This window comes from Orycteropus afer, unplaced genomic scaffold, assembly GCF_000298275.1.
Source record: "Orycteropus afer afer isolate SDZICR_OR568_19922 unplaced genomic scaffold, OryAfe1.0 scaffold00001, whole genome shotgun sequence".
Classification (NCBI taxonomy): Eukaryota; Metazoa; Chordata; class Mammalia; order Tubulidentata; family Orycteropodidae; genus Orycteropus; species Orycteropus afer.
This window is the reverse complement of record NW_006921588.1, coordinates 21,212,061-21,237,357: the sequence shown is the minus strand read 5'-3', so window position 1 is coordinate 21,237,357 and position 25,297 is coordinate 21,212,061. Positions and strand designations below refer to the sequence as shown.

General features: G+C 39.4%; 1 protein-coding gene across 1 annotated transcript in view; it reads right to left on the bottom strand.

Annotated features, from left to right (window-relative positions):
• Window positions 1-25,297, bottom strand: part of PDE11A (phosphodiesterase 11A) — a 592,677-nt gene that overhangs the window by 28,328 nt on the left and 539,052 nt on the right. The window contains exons 18-19 of the mRNA XM_007937915.2: window positions 19,429-19,503; window positions 14,735-14,818 (exon numbers count right to left, since the gene is read on the bottom strand). Of these exons, the coding sequence (XP_007936106.1) occupies window positions 14,735-14,818; window positions 19,429-19,503 (159 nt within the window). The remainder of the gene's footprint in view (window positions 1-14,734; window positions 14,819-19,428; window positions 19,504-25,297) is intronic.

The following is a 25,297-nucleotide window of genomic DNA, read 5'->3' as shown; positions in this document are numbered from 1 at the left end:
GGGTCTCTATGAGTCGGGTCCAACTCGATGGCACATAACAATAACAACAACAATGTTTGCACACACATTATCTCAGGTAACAGTAGGCAGGACTGGTTAGGAGCCCCAGCTCTGAAGGCAAAAAAGAATCTAAGTCCTGCCACTTACTAGCTACGTACTTAGAAAGTTCAGAAACCTTCTACCCTCAGTTTTCACATTTGGAAAGGGGCTAATAGTAATGCCTAACTCAGTAGTTCTAAGATAATTAAATCAGATAGTTTGAAAAGTTCTAGCTTGGCAGATAGTAAATGCTCAGTAAATGTTATTGACTCAGTACACCTTTGTGAGACAGGCAGATGGCTATTCTTATCTGAATTTACAGCAGATACTGAGGCTTAGAGATGATGCTAAAAACAATAATAATAATAATTCAAGTATATTGAGAACTTTTATGCTGAATGTTTATTCTTTCCAAAGCATTGCCACATATATCATCTTCCTTGGTTTAGATTCTTAGAAGGGTTGATATTAACTACCATCAATTCCATTTGCTCTAAGAGGGTCACTTTGTAAATCCAAAGAGATTAAAAAAAAAAAAAAAAAAAGTATCATAGCAAAGCAACTTGCAGTCAAACCTACTAGCTAGTGGTGAGCACCCTAAAGAGGAAGCTGAGAAAGCGTTAATTTTTATGAATGTGGAGGGCAGAAGACTTAGAAAAACACCAGCCCTTATTGCCTCATCTTAGATCTCCTTTCCCTTTCTCCTTCTCTATCTGTTTCTGCTTTTCTCTTTCTCCTTTCCTACTTAGGTTTTTCAGCTGTTCAGATTACCCTCAGGACTAAGACCTCAGACGATACATTAATGCAAGGATAAGGAGGATGTCACTCTCTTTGTTTCATCTGTTTTCCAGTTTCCAATATTTGAGGATACCTTTTATCCACTGCTCATCTCCTTTTATATTCTGTGGTCCTTGTGAGTTTCAGTCTGTTTAAAATTTCCCACCTGGGAAATCCAAGGAGGGTCGCTATAAGTCGGATTCGACTCAACAGCAGTGAGGTTTTTTTTTTTTTTGGGGGGGGGTTATTATATTAATAGGCTTCTCAGAAGGATGAGGAGATAAACTAATGAAGTCAATTCACCATCTCTAATTGGTAACATCAACCCCACTTTACAGGTGAAAGTGTTAGATGAAGGACAACTTGATACAAAATATTTCTGCTAACGTTTCCTATAGTAACAGAAAAGCTTAACTTAAAAGTAACTTAAAAGCTTAAACAATCCATTAGACCATTCCATCCTATAGGAATCTCTCCTCCGGAATTTTTACTCAGGTAGAAATATCCTCCCCTCTGAAAGATTATGAGTTTTATTCTGTAAATAGGAGGCACATAAAGGTATAGGACTGCTGGACAAAATGGAATCGCCTTTCACTTCCTGAGGGCAGTACAGTAAGACTGAGAAAAATTCTGGCTCTGCTATGTATTATTGCTTTACTGTAATTAAGTCCATTAGCTTCTTTAGGCTTCAGTTTCCTCATCTATGAAAATCAGACCATTATGCATTATAGGATTCAGAATAAAGTATGTTCTTCCTTCACAGAGATAGGGTTAGATTAAATTGTATATGTAAAAGCACTTTATAAACTTTAAAATGTAAGCTCTTATCCAGTGGCCAATACAGTCAGTATTCAATTAGTGTATGCTTATTGAAAAAGTATGTGTAAGGCTACCCTTGTATCTGTAGGACTCTAATACTGGCCTTCTTTTCCAAAAGCACAGTTTGATAGAATTCTTTAAATTCATTTGAGACCCTGGTTAACAGACTAAATTGTTGGGGTGCCATATTGGTTGGCACACGGGGTTGAGAAGGCTCTCTCTGATCATCTTCCACACAGAACCTGCTCACTACGGGCACTGTGCTTTGGGGGAGTTGTTTAATATTTACAAGGATGTGGCTACGATAATTAAATATAACAGTAGTGATAACCAAGGATCCAGACAGTGCCTCCTTGAATTCTCTAAGGAAACATTTAGAATAGTACAGAAGATTCTGTTTGACAATAGCATAAGAAGAAGATTTTATGTTTATCTCATGTCTCACCTCCCAAAGACTCAAACAGTGCTCAAATAAACATTACTTTGAAGAAATTTTGGGGAGGCATACATAGTCCAAAATAGCAATCTTTAAAAGAGTCCTGAATTAATTTTCTGTTGAAAACATGCAGTTCCCTCCTTTTCTCCCTCCCTTCTTTCTTCCTCTGCTGAAGGAAGTCAAAGAAGAAAGGGCTCAGAAGAGGAGATAAATCAGCTTTAAAATATGCTTTCTAAGTGAACTGGAATGTAACTTAAGAAAAGACAACATTCCTAGCCTTGTATAGCTTCAGGTTAAGTGACTTTTTTAGCTTCATGATTCTAAAGCAGAAACATTTATAAAATGAGTTATTTACATTGGTCATCTGGATTAAAAGAAGAAAACAAAGATCTTAACTTAAACACTTATCCTTAACAGCCTTATTAGGGAATCTACTGTAATTTTTTCATCAGATTCTAGCATTTTAATACAGACTTATGATGGCAGTTTTGAACTGATAAAATACATACAAATAGGAATAGATTAAGTACTACTGTATAAAAAAATCATTTTTTTAAGTTGCATAAGATAAAACAAATTAAAGTCTTTTTTATTTATAAGAAAAAGTACATACAGTTGGTTGCTTTATCAAGCCATACATTTTTTTTTTGGAGGTGGAAGGCTCTTTACAAATCAAACATTCTGGCTTGTCAGGTGTTCAGGAAGAACTGTGAGATGGAGCCAAGGGCATGAGAATCCTTCACCTGCCACAGATCACTCACGATGCAGGAAGTGACATGAATGTAAACGTTCTATTAGTGAGACCTGCTGCTAGTTTGCACTTTATTGTGCACATTATTATTCGATGTTTATATTAATAACTTTTAGGCATTGTAGGATCTGAAAAATCTTCCAGTGTCAAAGAAAGATGAAATTATGATAATACTTCACTGTGTTATATGGAATTACAATTTCTTAAAATTGTGATCAATACATGATATGTTCTAGCTCTTTATTAACTCAAATAGTATAATACCTAGAGGACTACATTTTCTGGCAATGCTGGGTAAAAGAAAGTTTAACCTATTTCTTAGTTAAAAAAGGCAAATCCCTGAAAAACTCATGGCTATAAACACCCTTTACTCAAGAATTAAGGGCCAGTTCAAACACAATGAGAACTAAATCACTTTCTAAAAAGGTATCATAGGCCATATACTTCAGACTATGGGCAAGCATGTAACAGTGCATACTCTGATGAAAGACTTTATACATTTATAGATGATAATTTAAAATGACCTTACTTCATACATTCCACGGCTTATAATTAAGCCTGTCACAGTGCATCCCATTATTCACTCTTTTCCTTCCTTCATTGATTTGACAAACACTTACTGAACAGTTCTAATGTGCTAGGCGCTACACTAAAGGAGCTCTGGTGGTGTAGTGGATAAGGCATTTGGCTGCTAACCAGAAGGTCAGCAGTTCAAACCTACCACTTGCTCCACAGAAGGAAAATAGGGCAATCTACTTCCATAAAGATTGGAAACCCAATGGGGGTCTCTGTGAGTTGGAATCGACTAGATGGCAGTGCAGTGGGGAGCTCTGGTAGCATAGTGCCTGCGGTACTTGACTGCTAACCAGAAGGCTGGAAGTTCAAATCCACCAGCCTCTCCTCGGAAGGAAGATAGGGCAATCTACTTCCATAGTGATACTGCCTCGGAAACCCAAGGAGGGGTCACCATGAGTCAAGTTTGACTTGATGGCACATTAACAACAACAACAACAAAGATGGCAGTGAGTTTGGTTTGGTTTTGATTTAGGTGTTGTGTTAGATGCCAGGAATATGATGGTCCCAAGGGACTAGCTTAGGGGGGAAGGTAGACAAATAATCACATTGCAGAACGTTATGAGTGATTACGAAGGGATGGATAGAGTAGCATGGAAATGTTAGGGAGGAGCAAAGATTTTCCAGAAGAGACAGCCGTGTGGGCTGGTATCTTCTCGGCAGAAAGGAGAAACATGGGCAGAGGCATGGGAAGACGGCCCAAAGGGCTAGTGAGTCCTATACTTTTTGAGCAAAAGGTGCCTTAGTGATGGGGTGGGCTGGATGTCAGGAGATAAACGGTAGGGGGAACTCAGAATGAGGGGGCCCTTGAATGCTAACCCAAGGAATCTGGAAGGGAGAGGGATGTCATGATCAGATTTTTTAAAGATATATTTTTTATTTTTAGGAATACCATTTTGGCGAAAGTTTGTAAGATAGGCTATAGCGGAGAAAGCTATAAACTATATAAAACTGCTACATTAGAATGTTTATATTTCCCTTGCATTCATATTTGACCAATAGTACATGGAATATTTTTGAAGTAAACAGGTTTTTACCATTGGCACTCATTTGGGTATGTTGTTGTTGTTGTTATGTGCCGTCGAGTCGGCCCCAACTCATAGCGACCCCTCCTTGGGTTTCCGAGGCAGTATCACTACGGAAGTAGGATTGCCCAACCTTCCTTCCGAGGAGTGGCTGGTGGGTTTGAACCGCCAGCCGTCTGGTTAGCAGGCAAGTGTCTTAGCCACTATGCTACCAGAGCTCCCCATTTGGGTATAGTATATGTAATAAGGACAATATTTTAAAAATATTAAAGTGATAAAGGACCCTGGTTGTATAATAGTTAAGCATTTGGCTGCTGACCAAAAGGTCAGTGGTTTAACTCACAAGCTGCTCCACGGGAGAGAAGACCTGGCAATCTGCTGTCATAAAGTTTACAGCCTAGGAAAGTTTCACTCAGTCATGTAGGATCACTGTGAGTCAGACTCGACCCGACAGCACACAACATTAAGCCCATGTATTTTTTGTTCTGCTTGAATTGTGATGCCTGTGGCTCTTCACCATTGACCTGGTAGGCTTCCCTACTTCCATCAAATGGTGGATCCAGCTAGAAACACCAAGCTGTCATCATTCAGTTATGAGAAAGAATAATCCTGAAAGCCAGCTTTGTGTGGTGAGAAAGGGAATTTCTAAATTCCAGCACTCTCCTCTACCTATTAAGAGCCAAACCTGGCTAAGTCAGATCATCAATTTTACTACAAGCTCTAGCATAGAGAAACAGAGGACATGGTATAAAGAGAGTTCCCATCAGACAAGGAAAAGAAATTTTAAAACTTTCCAGTGTGGGTGGTAGGGTGTGTGTGTGTGTGTGTTTGTGGGGGAGGGAAGGGAAGGGAGAAGAGGAAAGAGGAGGGGAAGATAAAGGCAAGAAAAAGAGTGAAAGCAAGAGCAAGAGGTGAATGGTCAGAAGTGAGTGTCCTGGTTTCAGGCTTCCTGGGGGTGGGAAGAAGGCGCTTGTATCTTGAATCTTAGAGACTAACACAAATGACAGAAATTTCCTAAAGCAAGTTGGTACTCTCAGGCAACAATACCAGAAAGGATAAGAAGGTGTGTGGACAGCAGGGTGAAGTGAAAGTAGCTGGGAGTTCATAGGCGCCCCAAAGAGGCTGAGCACATGTTAAGAGAACCAGAAGACTAGAAGTGACTAGGAAACTGGGGGTGTTGGGGAAGTGAATTCTTGCCATGAGAGGCTACAACAAACACCAATGGGCATCAACTACAAGAGCTAGTGGTCAGGGCCTACACACAGTGGTCACCACATCCATACTCATAGTCACACAGAGGTCACCCAGAGTGCTGACCAGCCACCTCTCATTAAGCCCAGAAAGACCCAGCAGGCACCAGGGCTCCTTCTTTCTCCCTGATGGTTACAAGTCATAAGGGCAACATGATAGTCGAAGTCCCCTGGCACCTATATGCTAGCTGGGAAGAAGAACTAGCTTTGATTATAAGCGATTCAAAGTTTAGTTCCCCCAAAGACGTGTTTTAACTGGAAAAGGTTGAGACATTTTAATTGTTAAGTTTAAGTACCAGCCCCTGGTCCCTCTCCAATCACCAGGAAAAGGGTGAGCAAGATAGATCAATTGTACAGAACATAGGAAGTTACAGTCCCTCCCTCCATCTCTCCTTTTATTCCAAATTTTTTTAGTTATATATGACGTCACTCCATACATGCCCCCCCCCTTTATGAAGACAAGTACAGAAATTAGCTCCAATGATGTCTGTCTCTCATCCACATCACTTCCAATGATGTCTGTCTCTCATCCACATCACTAAATGTAGTAGAACACACTTTATAGGAAGCTGATTTGGGTGGTGTCCTTTTTGTTTTATTTTAAATATCGGATGAAGCTGCTCTCCTCCCTGTCCATATTCCAGTCCCTGCAGGCTTTTTAAAAGGAAATGACATTATGCTCATTACTTGTTTGGTTTTTTTAAAATCGGACAAAAGAAATGAACCTTCTGGGAGAAGAACAGAGTGCTTTTTAAAGTACTTTTAATTGGTATCCAGAGAAACTGCTCTGAAGGAGCACCTTACAGCCTCTTTCCCAGTTTATCACTTTTTGATTCCTAGATTATACAATTTCAAGTGTATTTTAAAGGATTTTAAAATTTTATTTTCCTGAAGAGCATATTACTAATTGTGTCAGGTGGAATGTATTTTCTGAAACAACCACTACAACTGACAGCAGAGAAAAAAAAAGTCAAAGGTTACTTAGTCATAGTATCAGAAGTACTGCCTGTTGTAGAGACCCCGTGACATTTTTATAACAGGCAATACTCTTGGTTGAAGCTTCCCTTGTCTTAACTGAGAAAGAGAATTATCCTGGCTAGATACTGCCCAGGCCAGCCGAGCCCTTTTGCATTATCTGTGAGTAAATCCACTCCAAAACCAAAGCCAATTTGGGATGAGCTGAAAACCTGAAAATGTTGATAATAAAATTTAAATTTCTCGATCAGTAATGAACAGAAGATTTGCAACCGCTCTGTGCATTACTGAAATTCTAGGTACCACTGAGGTTTGATTAAGTTGGGAATGGAAATGAAGGGCAAAAACTTAGCTTGCTATTGGAAAAAGGCACTCAGTATGATACTGTGACATCAGGTTTTCTGTTTATCCCTAAGGCTGGTGCAGCAATGACTTCAAAGTTTGATGGTCCCTCTCTCTTTTTTTTTTCTTTCTTCTTTTTTTAAAACTCCAAAGATGTCGAACAGCCGGCTAATGGATCCCCAGCAGGGAGCAAAGACAGCAGAAAGCAGGGGAATCAGATGTCAATGTGTTCCTCTGAGATACCCTGCTAGGACAGAGCTAACTGAACAGGCTTTAGTCTTCTCTTGGGGAACACGCTTTGATGCTTTGACGGTTCCCTGCCCACTCTCGGCTCCCTATATGCTTCCTGATTAAAATGCTGTCACAGATAAATCATGATTTCTGCCTGTTAGAACCATTTTGTATCTTTTTTTTTTTTTAAAGAAAAGTTTGGAACCATAAGATTAAAAAGATAGGCAAGTTCCATAGGATTATGTTCTCACATATGTATATAAACGTGTCTCCTATGATTGAACTATTCATGGATCTGGGACTGTTCTCTGCAAGCTCCCTTCCCACCTGGCACACTGTGAGAGCTAAATAAAGGCCACAAGGAATTGCTCTTTCTCCATTGAGATAGAAGCAGTTAGCCTCTGGTTCACAACACATGGGGTAAAGTTGATGTTGTTAGGTGCTGTCCAGTTGGCGCTGACTCACAGCAACCCTGTGGACAACAGAATAAAACACTGCCCGGTCCTGTGCCATCCTCACCATCACTGCTATACTTGAGTCCATATGTGGTAAAGAGGGCCCACAAATAGCTTTTTCTGCTTTTTCCGTTATCTTCTGTGAAACTTATCAGTCAATCACTCTATTACTTCGGTAACTTCCTAAGGAATAGATTTTGGGGGAGGGGGTAGGGTTCCTCATTGTTTTCCCTCAACATAGTCACAAAGTAATGGAAATTGAAGTTGTCACAGCGTTAAGAGTTTCCATTTTAAATGCAGTGGATGCAGTGGACATCCAAACTGTGCCAGTGTGTTTTACGTGGGTTCTATCTAGGCACACAAACAAGCAGCCCTCCAGGCACCACTGGGTAGAGGAGTCTTCACCCTTAGCTTGGAGAGGAGAAGCAGCTCTGCAACCTGGACGCAAAGACAAAGTAGTTGATCTATATTGAAATTTAACAAGCACAATTCTTTGTTTAAAAACTGTGAAGTAAAACTGAATTACCCACTGTCTTAGTATCTAGAGCTGCTATAACAGAAATACAATAAATGGGTGGCTTTAACAAACAGAAATTAATTTTCTCACAATTTAGGAAGCTAGAAGTCCTAATTCAAGGTGCCGGGTCTAGGGGAAGTCCTCAAGGAGACATCTTTGCTCTTCAGCACTTGAAAGAGGTCCTTTGCAGCCAGTGTGCACAGTGCTGTTCATCATCTGATGTCCTGACTCCTGCTTCCATTGGCATCGATTGTAGAACCAAGCAATATGAAGTCTTTGACAACTTCAATCTTTTCTCTGCAATCACCATTTATCATGACACTGCTTATAGGTCCAGTTGTGAGGACTTTTGTTTTCTTTATATTGAGGTGTAATCCATACTGCAGAGTGCAGTATTTAATTTTCATGAGTAAATGAAAAAGTGGTTCACGTCATCCTCACTTTCAGCAAGCAAAGTTGTGTCGTCAGCATATCACAGGTTGTTAATGATTCTTCCTTCAATCCTGATGCTGCGTTCTTCTTCATACAGTCCAGCTTCTCAGATTATTTGCTCAGCATACAGCTAAGTGTTTTGGAATTCCCATTTTTCTCAATGTTACCCGTAATGTGTTATGACACACAATCAAATGATTTTGCATAGTCAATAAAACATAAGTAAACATCTTTCTGGTATTCTTTGCTCCGAGCCAAGATCCATCTGACATCAGCAATGATATCCCTCATTCCATGTCCTCTTCTGAATGCAGCTTGCATTTCTGGAAGTTCTCTGTTGCTGCAACCATTTTTGAATTATCTTCAGTAAGGTTTTACTTGTGTGAGATATTAATGATAATGATATTTATTGTTCAATAATTTCCACATTCTGTGGGATCACCTTTCTTTGGAATGGGTGAAAATATGGATCTCTTCCAGTCAGTTGTTCAGGTAGCTGTCTTCCAAATCTCTTGGCATAACTGAGTGAGTGCCTCCAGCGGGGCATCTATTTGTTGAAACATCTCAGTGGGTATTCTGTCAATTCCTGGAGTCTTGTTCTTTGCCACTTCCTTCAGTAGAGCTTCAACTTCTTCCTTCAATACCATTGGTTCTTGATCATATGTCACCTCCTGAAATGGATGAAGATCAGCCAGGTCTTTTTGGTACGATGACTCTGTGTATTCCTTCCATCTTCTTTTGATGCTTCCTTCATTATTCAATATTTTGCCCATAGAATCTTTTCAATATTGCAACTCGAGGCTTAAATTTTTTCCTCAGTTCTTTCAGCTTGAGAAATGCCGAGAATGTTCTTCACTTTTGGTTTTCTAACTCCAGGTATTTGCACATTTCATTATAGTAATTGGCTTTGTCTTCTCAAGCTGCTCTTTGAAATCTTCTGTTCAGTTCTTTTATCTTGTCATTTCTTTCATTTGCTTTAGCTACTTTCTGCTCAAGGGCAAGTTTCAGAGTCTCTTCTGACAACGATTTTGGTCTTTTCTTTCTTTCTAATATTTTTAAGGACCTCTTGCTTTCTTCATGATTGATGTTCTTGATGTCATCCCATAATTCTTCTGGTTTTTGGTCTTTGGTGTTCAATGCATCAAATCTATTCTTTAGATGGTCTCTAAATTGAGGAGGGATGTAAACAATTTAAACAAGTCCACGAGAGCCAAAACATGACCTTGAATATTGAGTTGAATCCAACTCAAAGCAACTCCTCCTTGGATTTCCGCAACTCCTCGGAAGAAAGGTTGGGCAATCCTACTTCCGTAGTGATACGGCCTCGGAAACCCAAGGAGGGGTCGCTATGAGTCGGGTTTGACTCGATGGCACGTACCAACAACATCACTAGGAAGTAGATTGCCCAACCTTCCTTCCGTATGGCACATAACAACAATAACAATATTCAAGGTCATATTTTGGCTCTTGTGGACTGCTTTTAATTGTTTTCAACTTTAAGTTGAACTTGCATATGAGCAGTTGATGGTCTGTTCCACAATCAGCTCCTAGCCTTGTTTTGGCCTATGATACTGAGCTTTTCCATCGCCTCTTGCCACAGATGTAGTCAATCTGATTCCTGTGCATTCCATCTGGTGAAGTCCATGTGTATAGCCACTGTTTGTGTTGTTGAAAAAAGATATTTGCAATGAATAAGTTGTTGGTATTGCAAAATTCTATCATGTGGTCTCCAGCATTATTTCTGTCACTGAGGCCAAATTTTCCAACTACTTGTAATTCTTCTTTGTTCCCAACTTTTGCATTCCAGTCACCAGTAATAATGAACACATCTTGATTGTATGTTCGGTCAATTTCAGACTGCAGAAGTTGATAAAAATCTTCAATTTCCTCATCTTTGGCTTTGGTGGTTGGTGCATAAATTTGAATAATCATAGTATTAACTGGTCTTCCTTGTAGATGTACAATCTACATCCTATCACTGGCATTGTACTTCAGGACAGATCTTGAAACATCCTTTGTGATAATGAATGCCACACTGTTCCTCTTGAAACTGTCATTCCCGGCATAGTAGATCATATGGTCATCTGATTCAAAATGGCCAAAACCAGTCCATTTCAGCTCCCTAATGCCTAGGATATCAATCTTTATGCATTCCATTTCATTTTTGACAACTTCCAATTTTCTAGATTCATACTTCGTACATTCCATGTTCCAATTATTAATGGTTGTTTGCAGCTGTTTCTCTTCAATTTGAGTCATGCCACGTCAGCAAATGGAGATCCTGGAAGCTTTACTTTATCCATATCATTAAGGTTGGTTCTACTCTGGTGAGGCAGCCCTGTCCCAGTCATATTTTGAGTGGCTTCCTACCTGAAGGGCTCATCTTCCTGCACTGTATCAGATAATGTTTCAGGGCTATTCGTAAAGTTGCCCAGTAATGTATCAGACAGTGTTTCTCTGCTATTCATAAGGTTTTCCCTGGCCAATTCTTTGAGAAGCAGATGGCCTCTTCCTTCTTCCTAGTCTGTCTCAGTCTGTAAGCTGTGTTGAAACCTGTGCACCATGTGCAACACTACTGGAGTTTGAAACACCTGTGGCACAGCCTCAAGCCTCATAGCAACCACAGTACGACAAACTGACAGACAAGTTTGTCTCACTTAGCTGTTTGAAACCTCTCCTCCCTCCCCTTACCTGGATCCTGCTGCTCTGTTGTCCCAGCTTTTTCCCTGCTTCCTGCCTCTTGCTGTGGGGCCTGCCTCCCTCCCTTTGCCTGGATCCTGTGGCTCTGTCTGAATGACTTAGCAAGGCCAAGCTGAATTCTTACCTTCTTTGTTTCATTTCAAACCAGTCTGATTTAGCATTCCTTCCACCGGTATACTTTTTGCGTTCTATCCTTTCAGATCCCTGATTACTGGTCTTTCAGCAACAACTGAGTTCCCTCAGACATTTTCCCTCAGTGACTTTCCTTGCTTGGTGTATCATTTCCTTTAGGTTTTTTATCTTCCCAGTAAAATTCCTGCCCATTGACTGATTTCCATTGCATTGCTGAAGCACTAACAGTAAATGTGAGATTATCCAGTTACATAAACAAACACACAAAAACCAAACTCACTGCCATTGAGTCAATTCAACTCTTAGTGACTCTTCCTTGGGTTTCCAATGCTGTATCTCTACAGAAGTAGATTGCCCAATCTTCCCTCCAAGGAGTGGCTGGTGGGTTTGAACCACCAGCCTTCTGGTTAGCAGTCAAATGCCTTAGGCACTACTGTATGAAGATGGTACAAAATAAGAGCCCTCAGAGAGGATACTTAAAATTACAGTCTGCAAAGTTTCACTTTGAGAGCTCTTTGAAATACTGGTTTCAAAGTCTTGCAAAGAATTTACAAAATAAATCTGGCGAGATTTTGAAAGAATTGATAAGAAGTTCACAAAAGGGGCAAGATTTTCTTTCATTGTTAATTGAGATGATATAGCAGTAAATATAAATGTGAGCTTTTGGAAACAGTTCCTTTGACATTCTTCTTTAGAATGCCACAACTCTCTCTGGTTAATCAATAAGATAGTGGGAGAAAAATCCATCAGAGTTGGAGTGGGATAGCAGAAAGGCCGGTGCAGCAAAACCAAGGCCATGCATGAGCAGACCACAACTCTGATTTGGGGAGGGGCATCACTTAACCTTTATATGTTAACCGCCTGTGGATGAAAACAGCAGGTGTATTTAACCTCACGGGTATGTAGTAAAAACAGATGGAAGAACTCAGGGTGATAAGTAAAGTGAGGTGGTAATACTACTCAATAAATTCTGGAAACTACTTATTTTCAGTTTGAATTCAAATGACTTCCTTTTAACCTAAAGATTTGAAAGTATTTAAAGGGAAGTATAAGATGAGCCCAGAGAATTGTGAATTAGTGATGAAAAAATTAAATTAACATGGGTAAGCACAGAAGGATTCTTTTTAGTGTGTTTGTTGTTGTTGTTGTTATTTGCCATTGAGTCAGACCCAACTTGTAGCTACCTCTCCTTGGGTTTCTGAGGTGGTATCACTACAGAAGTAGATTGCCCAACCTTCCTTCCGAGGAGTGGCTGGTGGGTTTGAACTGCTAGCCTTCTGGTTAGCAGTCAAGTGCCTTAGGCACTACACTACCAGACCTCCTTTCTAGTATGTATTATAGCTAATTACATAGGAAGGGTATATAAACATTGAGTTCGTTCCAAAGTGGCTTTGGAAAATAGTAGCAAAATTACCTCCACAAACACACAGTCTTCAGCCTCTTAAGAATTAATAAATAAGGAATTTATTAATTATAAGAATAATTCACTCATCCCATTTATTGTCTAAGTGTGCACCAAAAACTGAGTAACATTAAAAAATAATTCAACATCAGTAGTCAAAGTCAAGTTAGCAGAGCAAGATATGCCTGACCCAACAGCTGTGGGCTTCACACATGGAAGCCTAGCCTATTCACAGATATCAGAGGAGTGAGGGTGGGAGGAGGCAGGAAGCAAAGAGAATTGAGGATCCCTTTATAATAAAGTATATATCGTTTTTTCTATTTTCCACCTGAGCTTTCATTATTAACTAAAAGAACATTACTCTCCATTTATAGTTAGAATAATCTATTTTGGACTAGGCTTATACTTTATTTAGTTGATTTTATGCTATTACTTATGTACTCTCTGCCGTTGAGTCGGTTCTGACTCATAGCGACACCGCCTTGGGTTTCCAAGGCAGTATCTCTACGGATCATAAAAACTAGAAATAACTTTTGTTATTTATAGTCATTAGCAGAGTTACCTTTCCATCTTTAAAACAGTTTTCTAGATTTTTTTGTTTGTTTGTTTTCCTGTAGGATAATGTGACAGGGCTCAGCAGTTCCTAAAAGTGCTGAAAACTAAGTGGTAAATAAGCCTGAAGCTTAATGGTTGTAAGGTCCTTAAAAAACAATACTGTGTTTTTAATGGAGTTACACAGAGGGAGAAACTAAAGAGGTGTTGCTTTCCCTGCGTGTTTCTCACTTTAAAGTTAGGAAAGAAGCTCAGTCTGATTAGCTAGGTGGGGGGTAAAGAACTCAGGTTTTACATATGAAAGCAAATGCTTAGAAACCAAATTAAAAGCCAATGTACACTAAACTCTTAGTATTAACTGATGCCAGCCCTAATCTGTACTCAAAAAGTAGAGTGTGAACAGTCCAGCGCCCACCCTGTGTCCTTTCCAGGAGCAGGGTCCTTCACACCATGCAGCAGTGCTAGAAAACAGTAGGGCATCTCCTCAAGATCCAGTATTCCAGTATCTCCACCTCAGAGAATGACAGACTTTTAAGATGGAAGATAATTCACAAAACCTCCTGGCTCAAACCCTGAGGCCAGAGCAGAAACTCATGTCCCATGGAACATTCATGTCTCATGTGATACTAATAAAAGTAAAATTAACAACAACAAAAAGTTAAAAAAAAAAGAAAAGAAAGATTTCCATGGTCAAATATGATTGAGAAACTCAGAGTCAATCAAGGTTAAACGTTTCTCTCCTGGTAGACTGCACCAAATCATCAGTATTTCAATGTGTACAAGAGGTCTGTTTCCTAGTTATTGGGAGCTCTGAGATGTAGCAGTCTTGCTTCTGTAAAGATTTACAGCCTTGGAATCCCTACGGAGCAGATCCACTCTGTCCTATAGAGCCACCGTGACTCAGACGCAACGACAATGCATACTGCTTTTTTGTTTTTGGGCATCTGTCAGGAACTAGGTTCTTGTGTTCCTTAGGGCACAGTTTGGGAAATACTGAGAAAAAAATATTAGTATCCTTGATTCATAAGTGAGGGAGTTGAGAATCAGAGATTATGTGCTAGAAGGTGGGGGAGAACTCAGGTCTCCAACTTCTTTCCATTTCTTTCTAGGGTCAGAAATGTGAGAAAAGTTAAAATGTAACCTGAGTTTTCAGTAACATACATACCCTGGAAAACCAAACCAAACCAAACTAAATCCATTGCTGGTAAGTCGATTTCAAAGACCATGGAAGGTTCTCCTCAAAGGAATGCTTCTGAAAGTAGTGTATACACACTCTTCCTTTTTGGGCTCAGTCAGGACACTGTGACCCTCCCCAATTAAGATTACCTGATACAAAGGCATGCAGATGCTATCAATCCATTCCAATTGCAATCGAGGCAGTTCATCTTTTCGGTTGCGATCAAAAATTGCCTAGAATGGGGGAGGAGAACCTTGCTTTATCACAGCGGAGTATTTTACAGGTACTTTGTCAAACACTTTGCTACAATGACCCAATTTTTACCAACTGAACACTTCACAAATCACAACCAATCTTTATATGTACCTTTTCCCTTTATCTATGTTAAGAAATAAACTCTTTCCCCCTCTTTTATGAGATTTGTAAGTGAGTGTATTCGAACTTTATAGCATGCAACTCCTTGAGGCCAAAATCTGTCTTCAGATATAGGTGACTGCTACTAAAATCAAGCCATCAAGTCATTGGGAATTGCGTACAAGTCAAGGGGAAGAAGACATGATTTTTTTGTTTGCCATAAAGATAATGCAAGTTTTTATTTTTATAATGGAGGAATATGGTAAAGAATGGGATAGACTAGAAAAGATCCTTAAAATGAATTTCATTAAATAGAAGCCATTAATTTTTTTTTCCAGGTGCTGTTTTGGTAATTCTTTGTGTTTTTCAATAAGGATTTGTTATTAATAAATTCCTAAATTTTTATCTATGACCAGATGGACAATGGCGGGAGACACCCTTCTCTCATTAGTCCCTGCCTTTAAGTTTTATGATGTTACTAGGTTTGAGATAATTTAGGTATGCTATTGAGAAAAAGAAATGACTTATTTCTGTTGGGCAGGATTAAAAAGGGGAATAATCAACTGAAGTTGGAGGTTGGAAGGCTAACTGGATTCCTTGTAAACTCTGCCAGCTCTACTCCGGTGAGGATATTCCTCCCTTGGTTCTTAAGGGCTAAGGCCAGGGTCTAAGGAAGAGATTAAGTGGATAAGTAAGTGGAGGCTTTACATATCTAGATGGCTGGACTGCCAGCTTATCACTTGCCCTGCCTTGTTCTGTTAGAGTCGGTTTTATTTTTCCTCTCTATACAATGCAGCATCTACATCATTGCACACTGTTCATGTAGGATGTCAGGGAAGAGCTAAGCCATACCCTTTGTAGAAAAAAACCAAAAACCCATTACCATTGAGTCAATTCTGACTCATTGTCACCCTATAGGACAGAGTAGAACTACCCCATAGTGTTTTCAAGGGTGTAATCTTTATGGAAACAGACTGCACATCTTTCTCCCACAGAGCAGCTGGTTGGTTCCAACTGCCAACTTTTTGGTTAGCAGCCAAGCGCTTTAACCACTGCACCACCAGGGATCCTCACCCTTGGTGCAGAGGTGTTGAAAAAGCCTGAGTCCTTCAAGTTTATGAGCTAGGGTAGTAACAGTTGGTGCAAAATCACAGGAGTTAGAAAGCATTTCTGAGGGAATTATCTCCAAATTGGGGAGAAGATCACTGACTCCCACAGGTTCTGTTCATCCCTTGTCTTGCAATAGAAAATACTAAACATCAGTAAAAAGGACTGAAATTCAGAGAAGAGTGAAATGTACTAGAGAAAGGGATGGTTCTTGAGAACTCTTTGTCCCAAATGTTCCTTTAACATATATACTTCTGTTTTACTTTCTCTGTCATTCCTCTGTAACCTGACATTTTCTTATCTAATTACTGTGTTCTTATTGTGTGTTATACAGTTACTTCATTTCTTAACTTGGTGGTTAATAATATATTCACAGAATTATACATCCATCCTAATCCCAGGTCATGAAGATTTACACTTGTATTTTCTTCTAAGAGTTTTATAATTTTAGCTCTTACATTTAGATCTATGATGTAGTTTGAGTTTATTTTTGTGTATGGTGATAAGTAGGGAATCCAAATTTCATTCTTTTGCACACAGCTGTGCAGTTGTTCCAAAAACATTTGTTGAAGAGACTAGCTTTCTCTATTGAATTGTTTTGGCAAGTTTTTGGAAAATGGGTTGGCCATAATTTTAATGTTTTTTCCTGGATGAGCCACTTCTAAATAAAAGTTTTCTAAGAAAAAAATGAATAGAAGTGTGAGGCACCACATTGTCCCATGCTTTTGTTTTACAGTATTTTGCAACCTTGTAATTGATTATTAGTGATTATTTATTTGATGCCTATTGTTTCTCACCATCTGACAAGTTCTTTGAGGGCAGGGAAGATGGAACCTTGCTCACGGTTGGGTGAACAGTGCTCAGCTTCATGCTGGACACAGAGGGATGTTTAAGCCATGTTTTAGTAACTGACTCACTGCTCCCAGTACTATTCCTTTGGCTGTGATACTGATCAGACCTTTGTCTTCTTGATAAAGTTACTCTGATGACTTCTAGTACCATGACACCTGAAGGGGACCCCTGGATAATTTTCTTCCTAAATAACAAGGAATAATGGACACAGCAGGTGTCAGCTCTGGGTGCATGCATAACCAGGTATCTCTGGGGAAAGGACCAATGGGGGACACACCCTGGCCACAGCAACCCAGTCTCTCTTGACAGGATGGTCACCAGTCATGTAATGTAGACTTTTGTGAGGAGAGAATACAAGTAGAGCTGTTTCCATCACTAAATTAATTATGATTATGCCTGCAGAAAATGCCTTACCTGAGCTTGCAGACCAAGGCTCCTTAGTGCTGCCCCAATGCATCCTCTGAGAAAAACTGGAGATTTACTCATATATTTTTTTTTTCATTTAATTAAATGATCCTTGGTATTGCTATATTGTAAACCCTTTAGTAGATGCCTCTGATATGGTGTTTAAAAGGGGAACAAAAGCTCTTATTTGAATAAAGATTTGTAACTGAGAGAAATCTGGGTGTATTGGCTTTTAGATATTAACTGTACATATCCCAAACTAATGTATTTCTTTAACAACCAAATTTTGTGACACTACCAGAAAAGAATAAAGGGATGTTTTTAAAATAGTGCAGAGGTTGCTTTGAAAACTTCATAACTATCATGTGTCTCAAGCTTTGTAATCTTCTGACATTTTGTAGGTAAGCAACCAATTAAAACAGAGAACACTATCCAGACTGTGATCTCTGACTTCAAACAGGCATAACCCTTTAAGCTGGGGTATGGTTCTACTTTTCCTTGCTTTTCAATGTCAGCAAAGAAATGTGTCTTTAACCTTGAAGATCTCACTAATATCCCCAAAAGTTCAAATCTCAGTTGATCTGAAACTTCATAAACAGACATTCTTGACCATTGACATATTCTTTGAGCCTCATTGACCTTACAGTGCTATGCCGGAGTTTCAAATACTTTCCACCAGTCTTAGAACCTTTGGGCTGTATGTTCTGGACTATCCACTCATTAAAAACTAACAGGCTTCCCTCTCCTTGAGTGTCATGATTAAGGCATTTATGTCTTCTTGTATCTTCGTGAGTGAAACTCTGGCATCATCCTGGGCCGCCAGTAAGCATTCACCAATCATATTGGATTTAAATGGGTCAGCCCAATCTAAATAGCATTTCAATCACCAGAACCTAGTTCCCCAGGTGAAATTTTTCATTGTGCCAACAAAGAAAAGAAACAGACTTTAAATGATTTGCTTTTGGGATTCTGGAAACTTCAAAATTGGAAAGTAAAATCTAGAAATCTTCATTATTTATCGCAACTGTCTGTTCTAGCTTCTCAAGGCTGGACAGCTTGTCTTTAGTTGTCTTGTGTATTTCTATTTCAAAGTAGGTATTGCCTACATATGACGTGCGATCACTGGGCTCTGTGTTATTCACATTCCACATTCTACCTTCTCCCTTGTTCCTCCCACTGTGAGTGCTTGTCCCACTGTGAGTGCTCAGGAAATGCTTGTTAAGTAGCTCACCACTGTTAATCAGAAACCTGGGAATAAAACTGTTTCACGTCTAAGTTTAATTAAAGTTTTAAACTTTCAGAAGTGCTTCCTTAAATCCATTCTCTTTCTGCCCCACTTTCAAGTAGTGATTTGGAGATATGTTTTAAATAACTACTTAATGAGTACAGAATTTCTGTGTGGGGTGATGAGGAAGTTTTGGAAATAAATGGTATTGATGGTTTCATAACATTATGATTATAATTAATGCCACTGAATTCTACAATTAAAAATGGTTAAGATAACAAGTGTTACATTATATATATTTTATCATGATTAAACAAAACCAGAAACCAATCAGGCCACTAGGAATCATTTGAGCAACCATTTCAAATTCCAGAATATCAAGGCTGGCCCAATCCAAATATTTCATCCAGACAAGCTACCTTCATTCTTTATATTGCAATTTCTATGAATATTATATTGCATATTTTATGGATTGCATTATATCTCCCCAAAATATGAGTTGAAGTCCTAACCCCATAACTGTAAATATGACTGTTTGGAAACAGGAGTTTTCTTTTTTATGTTAATGAGGTTATACCATAGTAGGGTGAGTCCTAAGCCTACTCACTTGTAGTGGTGCTCATAAAAAGGGTAGAATAGACATACACACAGGGGAAGGGAGGGAGATGGGGAGGGAGACACCAAGGGGACACCAAGGAAGACAGGCTCATAAGAATCTATATGGCCAAGATCCTGATTTTGACTGTTAGCCTCCAGACTGTGAGAAAATAAATTTCTGTTCTTTAAAGACACTTGTGTTTTTTTTTTGTTTGTTACAGTAGCACTGTAACTAAGACACCGTAATATAGCCAGGTGTATTACCAAATAGGATGCAAAAAAGCACAAATAAGGATGACTTACTGAAGGAGTAAGTTTGAGTTCTGATCTCTCCCGATCTCCTTGTTCAAAGAACTCACTGGTTACAAGTTCAGCCACCTGAAACATACACATATTTTAATTCATGGATATGTATAATTTATCATGAGATTCAGAAGTGATTTTCAGCTTATGTATATGGTGGTTATTTTCAACACTGATAGTCAACACTTGAACACTTGAAAAAGCTTATGAGGAAGTACATTAACCTTTTGAACTCAAAGGTATTACAGAATTTTATCATTGAAACTGATTTTCTTTTAACCAGATTTTGTGCAACGTATTGTTAGATGTAGAGATAGACCATCCACACAATACAGTTTCCACATTAGGGATGAGGCACTTGGTTTGGAGCAGGAAGTGTTCTTATACAGAAACTGAAGCAAATAATTTAATAATTTATGTTATTATATATTATCATGTATTATTTTGTAGTAATAATTTAACTAAGCTTTGTTTTTTCTATGTAGATTTTTATCTTGTGGTATACTTTTAGCTTAGCTTCATCATGCCACCACAAAAACTCTGAAACTGCCTTATTCTACCAATATTTTCCTGCACTCTGAAATGGAGAATGCCAGGGTACATCCTCTCCTCCCTACTGTAGCAATCAGCCAGGGCAGGATTAATGCAGGTTCACTGTTTATACCAGACTTTTACAATATGTCACAATATAGTCTAAAGAGTGTAATTTGGTCTTCAGGGTCTCTGAATCTACAAACCAAAGTTTTAATTTATAGTAGGTTCTGTTGTTGTTGATATTGTTGTTGTTATGAGCCGTCGAGTTGGACCCTACTCATAGCGACCCCTCCTTGGATTTCCGAGGTGGTATCAGTCGGGTTTGACTCGACGGCACATAACAACAACAACAACAACAATCACTACAGAAGTAGATTGCCCAACTTTCCTTCTGAGGAGTGGCTGGTGGGTTTGAACTGCCAGCCTTCTGGTTAGCAGTCAAGTGTTTTAGGCACTATATATTTAAAACCAGGTGCGAGCATAATGTAATAGTTGTTTGACTCAAATCATAGAGAATTTTCCAGAGTGATGAAGTATAGTTTTTCCCTTTATTATTAGATAATAAATATACATTAGAGTGGATGAACAGCAGTTGCTGACCATGGTCAAGCCAAAGAGATTTTTTTTTGTCCTTCTCCAAGTCCTGTCCTTCTGAGGAGAGCTTATAAAAAGCAACTGATGTAACAGGTGAGTGCTGAACAGGTATTTTCAGTGATGTGGTAGTGTGCATCTATGAAATCTCTGGAATAAAGAACTATACGGATTTAAAAAAAATTGGAAAAGGAGAAAGAATCCCAGAGAACTTAATGGCAAGAAGACCTAGATCCCCAAAGCCATTTTCCTCTATTCCAGATTCCAGGTCTTAAATAATGAGGCTCTTCTGGGAGGAGGGAATACTGCAAAAATAAAAATAAATAAATAAATAAAAGATGGGGCTCTTAAGTCTGCCTGTAGAAGAGAGGAGTTTAATTTTGGTCAAGTGCATAGAATCCAGATAACTTACCTAAGTGTCTTAAGAGATTTTTGTCAACCATAAGTCACAGATAAAACTTAAAACAATATCAAACTCAGAGCACCAAAAAAAACAAAAAATTTCTTTTAAATCTAAGAGTGGTATGTAATCAGTCATTTGTAAGGAAGTAGAATAGCCAGTCCATTCAGATTTTTAACATCTCTGATAAACAACATAGGTCCGTTTGAAGAACCCAGCAGCATGAAACTAGTTGGGACTAACATGAAAATGACTCTCTCCCTGACTTCCTGCTACAGTCACCTCACACGTTACTTTGCCCATTTTCCAGAACTTAATTCACTTCTCTACTCTCCAATCTCCGCCACATTTCATTTCAACACTCCAAACCTCTCTCTCTCTCTCTCTTTTTTCCTTCTGGTCTTCCTTTAAAGAAGAAACGGTCCTCTAAAAGTATGGCCTCATTTATTCAGTTCCCAGGATCCTCCCTCAGATGGCTCTGAGGCTGGGCTTTTTGCTAAAGAATGTAAATGTGCTCATCAGGCCCCTTCAAGGTGCGAGTCCTGCATAGAGCTGTAGCCCCTGGAAAGCAAAGAAATTAAACAAACAACTTGCCCTTGCTCTTCTTATGTGGTCTTGAGTATTTCCCCTGTGCTTCTTTCACAGCTCAATTTGTACCACTGTTTTGTTTGTACTTAAAAACTCAATCGGGAACATTAAGTGACTCCTGATTGCATTTTTTATTAAAGAAGGAAATTGAGATGCTAATCAGGCCTTGGGGGATCACTGGGGAAACCCACATGCTTAGAGTCACATTTGTGAGGAAGGAAAACAAATTTTGAAAGGGAAGAAAAAAATCAGCATCTAGGAGAAAAATACATATGTATGTACATATGTACACACACACGCACACACGTATATTTTGTTTTTTTTTGGTTAACCCAACCCACTGTCATGGAGTCAATTGTGACTTATATTGACCCAGTAGGACGGAGAACTCATAGGGTTTCCATGGCTGTAAATCTTTATGGAATCAGGATGGCCTCATTTTTCTCCCAAGGAATGGCTAGTGGGTTTGAACTGCCAACCTTTTTTGGTTAGCAGCCAAATGCTTTAACCACTATGCCACCAGAGCTCTGTTTTTTGGTCAAAGTGTTTATTAAAATCTTGGACTGAGTACATTTTTAAAAATAGCCTGTTCACTTTGGAGACAAACACAGATGAGATATCTAGTTTAGAGCTGTGAAAAATATTTGATGGAAGCATTTGGAAAAACATGGCTTTATGTTTTTGTCTCTGAAGTATTGATTGATTCTCTGCACTATCAGCAAAACTACACATCCTAAAAATAAAATAATATTTACACCAGTGACTGAGAAGACCACCTGCAAGCAGCCACTGGGCCTCCCAAGTTGGTCTAAAATATTATTGCAGAAAAATTTTTTTTCTCCAGCACTTTGTCCTGTCACTTTCCTGGCCCCAAGTGGGCTGCTGCTTCTTGAGTCCTCGATATGGGGTTTCTGAGGGCCCCAGCACATTGTACCTCAGCATCCTTTCAGTCAGTCAGTTCTGTTCCTCCCACCCCCTCCCACTCTTCCATCTCTGTCAGGACTGTACTACACTTCTTGCAAATACCTGGAAGAGCCACCTACCTCTTAGCAGTTTATTTCAAACTCTACCCTATGGTTGGCCTTCCCACACTGGGAATGTGAAAGGGGACAGAAATGTGAAAATAAGCGACTAAACTACACAAAATCCCCACAATTACCCTTCGTTACCTAATCCACTTCAAATATGTCACACTAAAATTTAAACCAAAGTTTAATTGGAGGAGAGTGCAATAGGAAAACTTCCTAAACTTCATTGGATGGTGACATAAGCTAATAAACTTATTATATTAAGTGACTGAAATTTCAGAATTTACTACTTGATAATGTTGAATTTTCACTTGAATTCTGTAATACTGGAAACAGCCATGGTTAAAGAAATTCCTACCCCTTGTGTTCAGGAAATCGGCTTAATGCAAATAACCACCCTTTTCAAAGACTTAGGTAAGACTCATGGCTGCGCCCTTGTTTACCTATGATAAGGCCAGATGCAGCCCCTTCAAATTCTCATTCTTTTCCTCATAAATGAGTAATTGAATTGCTCAGCCCTACTGTTGGGCAATCTACTTCCGTAGTGATACTGCCTCAGAAATCCAATGAGGGGTTGCTGTGAGTTGGGTCCGACTTGACAGCACATAACAACAACAACTGATCAATCAGTAATAAAGTGCTTGTCAGCCAACTTTGGGTCAGCTTCTCTCCTTCCTCAAGTCCCTGAACTTTGGCCCAGCCTCAGCCTGAGCTAACATGCTTCCCCCTCTTTAAAGGCCCTTCCCTGAGACTAGGTTGAGCTCAGCGTAGAACATTCTGATTTACTATCTGATGACATCACCCTTTCATCCCACTTCTTTACACCTGGATTTTTTCTAGCTTGTTTATTGTCTCTATCAATGAAAACTGCTTATTCCTTAACTTTTTGAGACATTTGCTAATCTTAGAGTGTTCTCCCTATCACAATAGACCCCTTCCCCCATTGTAATAGCTCTTTCTTTCCTTTTTTTTGCCAAATAAAGCTTTCAAAGTTTTTTTTTTTTTTAAATTTTAATTGCGATTTGGGTGAAAGTTTATAGAGCAAATTCATTTTCCATACAGCAGTTCATATACATTTTGTCTCATGACAATTCCCCACAATGTAACAGCTCTCTTCCCACTTCCTCCCTGTAGTTACTTACCTCTTCCCTGAGTCCTTCCCTACCTACACTCCTGCCCCCCTCCCCAGCTATCTCCCTGTGCAAACACTGCCTTTCTGTTCTCCCACATTGATTTGTTTTTTATTTCACATACTAGAAGAGAGCCTAGCCTAGCCTCTTGTTGTTGTTGGGTGCCACTGAGTCAATTTTCCACTCATACTAATCCCATGTGACAGAGTAGAACTGCCCCACAGGGTTTTCTAGGCCATAATCTTCACAGGAAGAGATCACCAGGTCTTTTTCCAGAGGAGCTGTTGTTGTTGTTAGGTGCTGTCGAGTCAGCCCAATATACAACATTTTGTCAGACCGTGGTGGCTTGTGTGCTGTGAGGTTGGAGGCTATGCCATGGTGGACAAGTTTCAGTGGAGCTTCCAGACTAAGAAGGATTGGGAAGAAGCATGTGGCCATCCACTTCTGAAAGAATTGGCCAGTAAGGAGCCATTGGGTGGGTTCAAACCTCCAACCTTTTGGTTTATATCAGAGGGAAAGTTTAATATTTCGCTACCAGGGTTCCTATCTTATCAGCATAGGCTGATACAAATATTGGTATGGATAAAAGGTGCTGCCTTTGGAAAGGAAAGAGAAGGGGAAAGAAGGAAGAAACCTAAAACATGTGGCAATCTGTTTAGGAGCCAGCTATGAGATAGTGAGAAGCCTGTAAGGATTATGATCCATGTCACATAGTAAAGAAGTATTTTGTACAATTCTCACTAAAATAAAGCAAATTATGTGCCTAATGAACTTATAGCTTTTGAGGAGGAGATTGGAAAACAAAATATTATTAGTATGTGATGGTTGCTATTGACTATGTGCAGTGCAGTAAATTGCTTAATATGGCCCTTTTAGCCATAGTCTGTTTTGTTTTCTACCATAAATCCTAGCCTCTATGCCTGTTCAGAAGGTGCTCCTGTGGTGCAGTGGCTAAGGCATTTGACTGCTAACCAGATGGTTGATGGTTCAAACTCACCAGCCACTCCATGGAAGGAAGATGGGGCAATCTACTTCCATAAAGATTTACCACCTTGGTAACCCAAATGCAGGTCACTATGGGTCGGAATTGACTCAGTGGCAGGGGGTTTGGTTTGGTTTTGGTATGCCTGTTCAGGGTGGGATGGATCTTGGGTCCCGCCTTGCTGGAGGGTGTGATTTGAGTGATCACCCTTAGTTTCCTTGATGTGTATCTGTGATCGTTTTGGCAAAGTTTGCTCTCTTGCTCTGGATCCTACATCGTGTTTGTCATCATCTCATCGCTGGTTCTCAGGATGTTGTCTGGCCTGCCAGTTATGGCTCATTAGCACCTGCAACCATGTGATTAAGGAGAATACTCTGGACTGGTACCTGATACATGGATTTGAGCTTCCACCACCTTGTGAACCATTTCCTTGGCAGTTTGTGAGTTCTGTGAGATGTTACAGAAAAATATGGAACCCTAAGGTAGGAGAGAGAGTACTGAGGGGAGGAGGAAGAGTTAATGTTAGAGATGATGGAGTGTACAGTAGTTTTGAAAAGTTGGACATTTGGAACATCTTTAACTTCCACCTCATAGGGCCTTGTGCTGATCCTTCTAA